We start from the raw sequence: 11,042 nt of genomic DNA, 5'->3' as shown, positions 1-11,042 counted from the left end.
TTAGAACAAATCTTTCTATTCACTGAATTAAGAGAATGTGGCTGTATATCTATCCTAACTATTTTGAATATACAGATACAAAATGGGCATTCATTTTATCCCCTTTTTTTGGTTAGTTTTGTCATTTAAATATTATAGGTGTGTGAATTCTTGATGTGAGCCAGCCCCCACTTTTGGAGCTGGCTGGAGCGTCACATCTAGAATCTGCGGCAGGCAGAGCTGAGGATCAGTGCCTTCTATCTTCTTTACTTTTCTTAAGTTAATGAGAGATTTCTTCCCCCTGTTTTACAAGATCATTTTTGCCCTGATTCTTTACTACTTAGAAATATTTTAAAGATTATATAAGAGATATAAAAAACCATATTATTAATTTTTTGGTTGACATATTCTTGCTTTTTTAAAGTCTATAACTACAATCACACTGTATATTCATTTTCAAATTCTGACTTTTTATTTATTTATTTTTTTTTTTGGAAGACAAAACAGTTAAAACTCTTTTATTTTATTTTATTTTATTTTGTTTTTTTGACAGAGTCTTGCTATGTAGTTCAGGCTGGCTTTGAACTCATGGGGATCCTTTTGTGTCAGCCTCCAAAGTGCTGGGATTACAGGTGTGTACCACGCTGCCTTTGTTATTAGGCTGGTCTTGAATTATGTAGCCTGGGTCTGTCCTTGAACTTGCAAGGATTCTTCTGCCTTTGCCCCCTGAGTGCTGGGCTTACAGGTGTCCACAGGCTTCAGCTGCCACTGCACTACTAACTCCCTGGTACTCTTGAGGCACGTGTTAGCCATGTTTTCTTCTGTGGGAAGTCCTTGAGGCAGCTTCAGAGGCTGGATTCTTACGAGATGCTTAACCACTTTCAGCTTTGCATTTACTGAAGGGATGTTCTTATGAACTTGAGGAGTGTGTGCTTTTTCTAATCCAAGCATCTTGATTACATCTTTTTCCCAATATGGTCGTCTTATTGTACTTTTTATTCTGGTAACAACATGTAGTTTATGAGGGTGCTGTGGGTCCCCACTATACTTTTCATGATCTTCAGGTGAAGGCTGAAACACTTTATCTGGAATTCTTGATTTGGTAACTTTGTGACGAATCCAATCTGTACCCATGAGAGATTCCACACGTTTTGTCACAGTCTGTAGCCTGCCTGGGGGCCTGTGAACCACTGAACACAAAATCCCTGCCATAGTGTCGTAATTATATGTCTTCAGAGGTTGTAGGAAGCAAACAGATCTACTGGGGAAATGCTCTGGAAATGGACAGGTTCTCCCCTTTCCTGGTGCCGCGCCCGCTAAACGTCCAGCCTGAACTCTAACGTCCAGCCTGAACTCAAATTCTGACTTTTTAGTGTAATTCACTGTCTTGCAAAAGTAATCCATATCCACTGATGGAAATTTAGGAAACATGGAAAAATGATGAGAGAAAAATTACTGTTGCTTATAGATAGATAATCACTACTAACATCTTGCTGAATTTTTTTCTCTTTATCTTTCTTCCTCCCCTATTTCTTTTTTAATTAAAATATTTATTTATTCATTTATTTGATACGCAAATAGGGTCTCGCTATGCAGTTCAGTCTCATAGTGATCCTCCTGTCTCAGCCTCCCCATCTCTGAGATTATAGGTATGTACCACTACACCCAGTTTTGTGGGCCAGCAAGGCATACCCAGGGTTCTGGGCTGTGGATTGAACTCAGGCTCTTGTGCTTCCTGGGCAGGCGTTTAGACTGCTGAGCTATCTCCCTAGCCCAACTCTCCTGTTTCTGAATATGAGGACTACACGATAGATAGAATTTCAGAAAAAGGATAATCTTTTTGGTAAACATTTTGATGAATCTTCAAGTGGTATTTACTACATGGATGTACTATGATTTGTTGAACTTGTTATGATCTAGAATGCCACCCACCCACAGTCTTATGGTGGGGTTTGTGATGGGGACTGCGGCAGGGGGATGGGGTGTCTCAGTTCATAGCTGAGGGTCTTACTAGGAGATGGGACCTGATATGTACTGGTCACCGGGAGTGTAAGCGGGGAGAGTCTATTTCAGTCCTTGGCTTCTCCCTTCTCCCTCTGCCTACTGGAAGCCATAAGGTTGGCAGCTTTCCTCTGTCATGCCCGTTCCCCATGGGCAAAGCTGCCAACCTTATGAGAAAGGCTGGAGGTACGACGCTGTCACTCCGTGGCAGGGTCCCCTGGGTGTGGTTCCCAGCAGTGGGTCCTCCAACCAAAACTTACTCTAGAAAATTTGTAGCAATTCTCAATCTGCCCAGAGTTTATAATTATTAGGAAGCACCCTTATTAACTGTATATGACTTCTTAGCTATCAAATGATTTTAGTCATTTATTTTCTTGTCATAAGACATTTAATTGTTTCTAATTTTCCACTGCTATAAGTAATGCTATTAAAAAGATGCTCTGTGTGTAAGTCTTTGTATCCATCTTAGATTATTTCCACAGATGATTCTAAGAATAATTTTTTATCGAAGGTGTAATTATTTTCAAATCATGGATACATACTGATATGCCAAACTGCTATCCAGAATTACTGGATTAAATACTACTCCTCCCAATAAAGTAAGAATGGCTTCCAATCTCACTAACATTTCATATTACCACCACCAAAGCAGAACAACGAGCAGCAGTATGCCTAAAAATATTCACTAGTTTGATAAGTGTCACTATGTGGTTTTAGTGTGACTTTCTTTTAAAATTTTTTTTCTGTATTTTAGGGAAGGGTTTACAGGGTATTCAGGGTCTCACTACTAGATTGGACTCATGGTGCTCCGCCTGTTTGCAGCCTCCCAAGAGCTGGGATTATAGGCACGTGCCACCACGCCCAGTCTCAATTGTTGTCTTAGCCTGCCCTGTGGGTGGGGCCTGCATAGCAGGCCTGGGGATTGAACACCTGGCCCCTGCACATAAGCAGGCCTTTAATCCACTGAGCTATGAATTTGTTTAGTGTAAAGGGAAATTTAATATATTTCATGTTTATTTTCCTTTGGTTGTGAGCTACCTATTTATGTCTTTCTCCCATTTTATTAGTATCTTCTTATTTTCCTATATAGTTTTCACAAATTCCTTATTCATTAAGGTTGTTTGCATATCAGTCAGTCATACATATTTTATGAATTATTGCCACTACATTTCACATGTATTTTCTACATTAGGATAGGAACACTTTTGTGACAAGCGCAGCAACATGTGTTTTCTTTGCCCATTTTCATATGAGGAGGCAGCACAGGACGGTGTTTAAATCCAAAATCTAAAGCACCAGCCCACTTTCAGCAGAGTGGGATAGTGTCTATGCTTTAGTATTGTCATGAGGATAATCTGATACATACCTTTTCAATGCCTTTCCCCAGTAAATACTTACTATTTTTATCCAATAATTATAGATTTTTGACTATTTCCCATGAGATGTTTATAATTTGCCTTTTGACATACCAGAATTAAAATGATAGAATTGCCAAATGTGGCTTTTTCCCACTGAATCTTCATTTTTATCGGATAAGGCCCCTTTCCTTCCATAGATCATTAAAAATTCTAGATATTTGTTGAAAGGAAAGAAAATGTATATCCACTGAAAGATTTTCTCATGAATACTGATTGTGACTTTACTTATAATAAGCAAAAACTTGGGCTAGGGTGATGGCTCAGTGGAATGAGCCCTTCCCTGGCAAGCGCAAGGGCCTGAGTTCAATCCCCATTTCCACAAAAAAAAAAAAAAAAAAAAAGAAAAAAAAAAAAAAAAGCAAAAACTGGAAATATCCCTAATTTTTACCAGTAGGTGAATGGATAAATCATAAGTAATTAAAATAATAAAAATAATCATATGATCAACATATATGGCAATGCAAATTAATCACAAAACACACCAATTGAAAGAAATCAGAAAAAGTTATGGTTTCATTTATGTAAATTATAAAAAAAATCTTTACTGATCTGAAAGCATACCTGGGGTTGCCCAAGGTAAGGAAGACTGGGTGGAAAGCATTACTTAAGAGTTATGAGGGGACTTTTGAGGGCTATGGAACGTACATCAGATCAAATAATAAATTTGTACACTTTAAGGAGAATACTGTCATTATATCACAAGAAAATGTTTTAAAACACTTAATATTTTGTTAATTCTTAAGGTTTGATTTTAAGAATTAAAATATTAAATTACATATTAATTTGATTAATATGTAATCTAGCTAGACTTTATTTTATTGTATGAATCACATTCGCTTTTTCCTTTTCAATTCTATTTACTACATAACTATTATGCTAGTATTTGTTTATACTCCAAGGCTTTGTTTATATTAATACTTTCTTTAATTGTAGTTCCACTTAATTGTAATTATAGCTTGATAAAGTATTTAATAGCTGGTAAGACAAATTCCTCTTCATTTTAGTATTATTTTCTTGCCTGACTCTTGCAATAATCAAAAAAACAAAACAAAAAGCCCCCAAATCTTAGCATTACTATCAGACGAGAGTATCTAAATCCAAAGGATTATTTTAATCCAATTTTAAGTATCAAAGAAAAACACATGTTGAAACATTTTTTTTTTACATTTTAAAGAGAAATGTAAGCAAAAGCAAGCTCTCCAATATTATTGGGAGTAAATAACTTCAGTTTAGTCAAATTGGACAAACCTGTTGCTGACCATCATATGCTCTAACTTCCTTTCTTCTACCCAGATTTTAATCACTGGTTCTCACTGAAAATGAACCAGGGATAAGAGGATTTTTGATATCAATGGAAGGCAATAAAGACAGCTAGGCAATTTTGGGTAAGGAAGGGTTGTAAGGAATACAGGTGGGCTGTGTGTGATACAGACAACACACGCCCAGGAAGATCTCAGGAAGCCCACGGACAGGAGAAAACAATGTATTTGTTGTTTGTTATATGACTATGAGAGAGAGGGCAGTTTGGGGGCACATAACAACTTCCATTTATTGGTTTCCATAAGTATGAGGTGTATTTGATTGTCTTTTGGTTTGGTTCATGGAATTTAGTCTATCCATTTAGATTTTACAGGTTAGATTATTTTCTTAAATTGAAAAGAAGAACTTCACGTTTTTTCAGATTATTTTTCTTTGTTAGGAACTCTAATTACTGATTTTTCTACTAAAAAAACAAAAAACAAAAAAACAAAAACCAACCAAAAACCTTTGCATCAAATGTGCAGGAATCAGACCAATTACTTATGAGGAGTATATCTAATAAGTACCAAACAGGCAGTTGGCACTTATTAGATGCCTACAATGTACATAAACTACCTTGAAAGTATTTTAAAAAGAGGATTCAATCTGGATAAAATTCCAAAGAAATTCAAGAGAGCTTTATTTTTCATAGTGTTTTTCAAAAGATAACTAGCTATCACTAAGAAAACTTGTACTTCAAGATGAGAGGGTATGGAGTGAGAACTAATAAGCCAGGAAGTGAAGAGCTGTGTTTTGCTGGGTAACCCAGTGCTAGAAGGAAGCCAGTAAGCTTGCTTCCCAAGACACCGTACTACAGTGGCCCATGCACTGTCCTGTCTGTAGCACCACAATTCAGAGTAGGCTAACCTTAGAATAGCTTATCACCCTTCTGTCAGCAGATAAAGACAATGTGATCTTCACACACAATGCAGTCCGACTCTGCCATAAGGAGAGATAGGTGTGAGTCATTTGTAGGAAAGTAGGTGTACCTGGAGCTCTTGATGTTAAGTGAAATAAATGAGACACGCAAGCTTAAATATGGCATGGTTTCTCTTTCCTGAGAAATTTAAATTACAAATTAAAAACAAGACTAGAGATGGATGTTACGAGGTAGGAAGATAGATTTTTCTCAGATGGGAAGAATGTAAGGAGATGGAGTTTGGAAGAAGGGAGCAAAGGGAAAAAGTATAAAAAATGGACATAAGATGTGTTATGTACACATGCTACCTCTACAGGAGGAATGTAAACATTAAACATGTAAAATGTAAACATGCGCTAATAAAAAGGAGATCTGTCTTCCATGATTGGAAAATATTTAAATACAAAGCAATCAACGTTCTCTGGAATAGTAAAGGGTCATATAAATGTTAGTTAATATTGTTAATAAAAGTGTATTACCTTTCAGATACTAAACTGTTGGGAGCCATAGTAGCTTGAAAATTGGTCAAATGTGTGAAGGTGTGTCTAGGCCTCAGTGCCTCAAGCAGACAAGCTACCTCAGTCCTGAGATAAGCATCCTGGCTGGTTAATGTTGGCTGTTTGTCACTAGGCAGCCTTGTGTCACATGTTACTGACTTTGCAAAGGTATAAATAAATGTCCATATTGTTGCTGGGGGGGGGTGGTCTTCTCACCAACCAGACAGGCTAGCCACCACCCAACTCAGCTCTTGTCTTCTTGTCTATCTTTCCTCATTCCTGCCGCTGTTTCTCCCTGGCCAGAATGGATCACACTGAGACTCATGGATCCTTACAATAAACTACACAAAACATTTGCAGATGTCTTCAGAGATCTGGTGTCACCAACATTGTGAACACATTCTCTGACAGTTGAAAGAAACCAGGGACAACTAAGCTTGGAGAGAAATAGTCATCTGAGACTGAGCGGCAGGACCGAGGATGACAACCCCCACCCCAGCAGCACCCCTGTCGAGAAGCAGAGTGGTGAGGGGCCAGCTGACCTCTCCTCTCTACTGTCTCTTCTTGTTCTCTTACAGGTGTAGTCCAATGATATTACTAGCTGAAACCCTTTGAATTCTTCAGTTAGAGATAAAGACAAAGGTATCAGAGGAGCTACGGATGCAGATGCTCAAGCACTGCTCAGACTCCCTGTTTCACTTGCCTTTTCTTATCTGCAGTCTCCTGCATCCCTCTTCCAGCAGCACATTTCTCCTGTCCTGAGCTGTCGTGTCTTGGAACCCCCTCTCCTCCCTGTGGCTTAGTCATCCTGCATAGCCCACAGCAGAATTGTCCTTCCCGGGAATCCTGGTACAACAGAGGCGTTGTTCCTGATTGCTTTGTATCTGTAATGTTTCAGTGTCTTTTATTCTGCATCTGTTCGCATTCTTGGTTCAGACAGATTTTAAGCCAACTAATTTTCCATGAAATTCTTTCATTGCAGAGGATGACAATCCATTCACCCCCAGAAAAACCCACATTATAGGAAAGACACCAGAACACAATCTGTACCTAGCTGCCAGGTGTGCCCTGCCTAGATCCACACTCCTGACCTTGGCTCTGGGAGCTAAGCCCCCCAGGCCTGTGCCTTGACCAGCCTCGGCCTCCTTCACCTTTCTGACTGCCAACCTTTCCCTTACTCTCTTAGATTATGAAAATGTCAAAGCATTTTGTTCTTAGCAAGACAGTAATGAACAAATTGACATAGTATTCAAATCCCAAGCGTGGAAGGAGATTTCACTTGCTCTCATTAGTGCCATTAACAGCAGTCATTCTCTGTCAGCAGGTCAGAGCCATGCAGATGTATGTGTGGAGCACTTCTGTGAGGCGCAGCCTTTGAAGAGACTTCCCTGTGCCAGTCTGACTGACGGATAGTATTTGAGTAGAAACTGAGCTCCTCCAACTTGTAAGGAGTGTGTTCCTCAATAAGGCTTTATTTAGACTGTACGTAACAAAAGTCTAAAATCCCTTTAGATTGACACCCTCTGTCCTGTCACTCCATCCAAGATGACAGCTTTTCTCTCATTTTAGTTGTCCCTGGCTTCTTTCAACTGTTAGAGAATGTGCTTACAATGTCAGTGATGCAGAACATTGCCAGTGGTTCTGAGCAGTATCATAAAGCCATAATGATGATAATACTAATTTCTAACATTTTAAGGATTTATTATATGCTAAGTGCTTCACAAACACTTGTCAAATACCTTTTAACAGATACTGTAATATTCTCTGCACAGATTAAGAACAGACAAGATGGCATCTAATGAAAGAGCTTAGTAACTGCAGAATTCTCTCTTATTAACTGTAGCTTTTGGGGGCAATGACTTAGTTTATGTGACTCTACTTTCTTTATCTGTAACGAGAGGTGATTAACAGTGTCAGCTCTACAGGTGGTAATAACAATTGACAAAGAAATAATAGTACCATAGTCATCCAGTGATTCCCATGGGTGAGGCATTATCTGATTAATTTAAAGAGTTAAATGACAAGCTTTTGGAACAGTATCTAGCGCTCAGCAGGTGTTGCGTTTCCAGGCAGGTGTTATGCCACTTAAGCTCCACCCCTGGGCAAGTGTATTTTATGATACCAGAGAGCTCTCAGACAATGTGCTCTTTACCTTTCAGTTTCCTGCTGTCATCTGGTACATCCCTCAAATGACAGTGCCATTTTCTTCCCTCCAGCTTCATATTATATAGACAACATTCCACCCTCTCTCTTTCCCCTATAGTCTTCTACTCTGATGATCCTAAGACTAGAAGAAATTCAAGCTAACATCTTGGTGAACACAGGGCTCTAGTGCTGGAAGTAACAGTTTCTACTGTTACTTCCAGCCCATAAATGAACCCAGCTGTACTGTCAAGAGGAAAAAAAATACAAAGTAAAGCTGATGCAAAGGCAGTAGGATAATATTGTACCTAAACCAAATATTCAAACAGAAAGTTGCTTTCACAATGATAAAGGCAAATGTGTTTTGACCTTTCTATGTGATCTATAACTGTATTTCAAAGATTATTGCATATCAGAAAGAGAAAAGGAATGAATCACTATTTGCAAAAATCAAAGAGCATTAAGATTTTAATGAAAGAAGACATTTTATAAGGATCCCACCTCAGTTATACATCCCCAAACAATATTATGATGTGTCACAAGTTTCAAGAGCATAGATAATATAGTAGCATTTTCTCCCAACTGGATGATTTATGTTATCTCATTAGAAAATCTCTTATATTATAAGATATTTTCAGTTTTCTTGGCCTCTACAGTCTTGTTCTAGTGCTGCACGCAATAACTGACAGCTTTCAGGAAGGCTAAAAAGCTAAGTCTGATGTTTTATCTGACTTACTGCAGAGTTAGGCAATGGACAAAACACCTCTTGCTCAAAACTACTTTCAATCTCTTAGCTCAAAACTACTCTCATTCTTGTTTTGGATGGCAGCATTAGCTTCTGGATTAATTGTTGCCTATCTGGTTTGTTTTCTGTGTTGCTCCCTATTTAGTAACTTCTCCAATGCATATGGCTTGGCATAGTATTAAGAATAAAACAGTTCACATTCCATAGGAGATCAGATAGGTGGGGACTCAGCACAGCTACAGTACTGATGCAGATTGACAGCCCAGCTCTGTGCCCAGGAGCAGTACAGTGTGTCATCAGTGAAGGGGGACAGTATTTGCTTCATACGTTGGGATAAGAATTGAGTAACAAGTGGCAAATGTCTATGCCTAGATGATTAGTACGGGATCATTACAGTGGTGATGATGATTAGTTGGTCTATGCACATTTTATGAGTTTTGGTGTTTGCTTGATTTGTGGCTACTTGCCAAGTAGCCAGTGACTTTTTCTTATTGATTTATGAAACCTCATCATACATTGAAGACACTGACTTTTTCTCTTTCATTTATGTTGTGAAAAGTTTTTCTAGTGTGCCAATAAAATTTTTCAGAAGTCTTAAGTTTTTATGCCACCAATTATCATGTCACCATTCCTTTATTATTTCTACCCGCAAGGTATGATTTTTCCATTTCCAGTACTGTGAAAAGTAGCCGAAGAAATTCACTTTATGTTGGAATTGGCAATCTACAGAACATTTTTTTTTTTGTTTTCATGTGTGGAATAGGTAGAGGTACTTTTTTGCTAAGTGTAATCTTTCTCCAAACAACTCTAAATCAACAAGCTTCAGATCTATAATAATGTTTTCTGTATAAAATGAATAATTTAAAAATAATTAAATGGCATAAATACTGAGTATTTCATAGCAAACATGCCAAAGTGGAGAATTACATTACTGTAAAATATATCAAGCTAGTGTTATTATAAAGGTGAAACTATTTGCTTGCTCCTGTGTATCCTAAAAGTATGAAAAGTAGTTCATACCTAGAAATAAATTTATTCTTTTCTTATCAGATACTGGTTTACATACTATATGATTCTCTTTTTAAATGTATTTTGCACAGGGTCTCACTATGGAGCTTGGCCTGGTAGACATCCTCTTGTTTGAAGCCTTCCCAGTGCTGGGATTACAGGTGTGTACTGCCACACCTGGACTCTGTGGTCAGTTCAGCATGGTTGAAGGTGGGGCGGCATGTGGTGCTAGGGATCTATAGAATTCGTAATAAGTTTGATTATTTTCGTAAAAGCCTATATTGCTTATTGAACAAAGCCAACATTTATGTCTGTTAAGAACCAAACAGGGCTCAGCAAATTAAAACACCTGCAAGCAGGTGCAGGGGCTGGGGGTTCAATCCCTGGGCCCGCTGTTCTGGCTCTCGCCCCAAGGCATGCTGACATGGCAATTGAGACTGGGCATAGTGGCACATGCCAGTAACCCCAGCTCTTGGGAGGCTATAAACAAGTAGGTCAGTATGAGTCTGATCTAGTAGTGAGACCCTGAACACCCTGTAGACCCTTCCCTAAAATACAAAAAAAAAAAAAAAAAAGGAACATAACAAAGAACATAACAAATACATGTATTGTTAGTGTCTTGTAAAAGTTAATAATGAAATTAATTAAAGTTGGAACTATGTTTACAAAAACCCATTAGAAATTCACGTTTTCTTCCTAAAAGTGCTGACCTTTTATGGGATATGATGTCAGGAGCAAAGTCTATTTTATACTTCAAAGCAATCACTATTGTAAATGTCATCTTTATCATTACGATCATTGGATCATGACTTTCTTTTTCATCTGAAAAGTTTATAAATCCAAATAAAACCACAAAACAAACAAAAGCAGACCAATTCTTTCCATACAAAAAGTTTCAGAGTGGTAAATAATAAAAATTCACTTCAATGCAGTCATAGTTTCAAAGGTAACAACTCCTAACTATGATACATAGAACTGAGAATCAGTCCTTTGTCATTGGCTTAATCTTTATATACTTTAGAAATATTGTCTTG

General features: G+C 38.0%; 2 protein-coding genes across 24 annotated transcripts in view; both read right to left on the bottom strand.

The window, feature by feature from the left end:
• Dtna (dystrobrevin alpha) overlaps positions 1–11,042 on the bottom strand; it is a 407,896-nt gene that overhangs the window by 186,912 nt on the left and 209,942 nt on the right. The window contains exon 3 of one of the 23 annotated variants that reach the window (XM_023714186.1): positions 5,565–5,636. The exons of the other annotated variants lie outside the window; for them this stretch is intronic. The gene's annotated coding sequence lies outside the window, so the exon portion shown is untranslated. The remainder of the gene's footprint in view (positions 1–5,564; positions 5,637–11,042) is intronic. 23 annotated transcript variants of the gene reach the window in all.
• Positions 652–1,303, bottom strand: LOC101580532 (39S ribosomal protein L30, mitochondrial-like). Its single transcript, XM_023714250.1, has one exon. It carries the CDS (start codon positions 1,189–1,191, stop codon positions 652–654), a length of 540 nt encoding a protein of 179 aa, XP_023570018.1. The 5' UTR covers positions 1,192–1,303.

Source organism: Octodon degus, unplaced genomic scaffold, assembly GCF_000260255.1.
Source record: "Octodon degus isolate 3935 unplaced genomic scaffold, OctDeg1.0 scaffold00003, whole genome shotgun sequence".
Lineage (NCBI taxonomy): Eukaryota > Metazoa > Chordata > Mammalia > Rodentia > Octodontidae > Octodon > Octodon degus.
The sequence above is the reverse complement of the archived record's forward strand: the minus strand, read 5'-3'. Positions and strand labels throughout refer to the sequence as shown.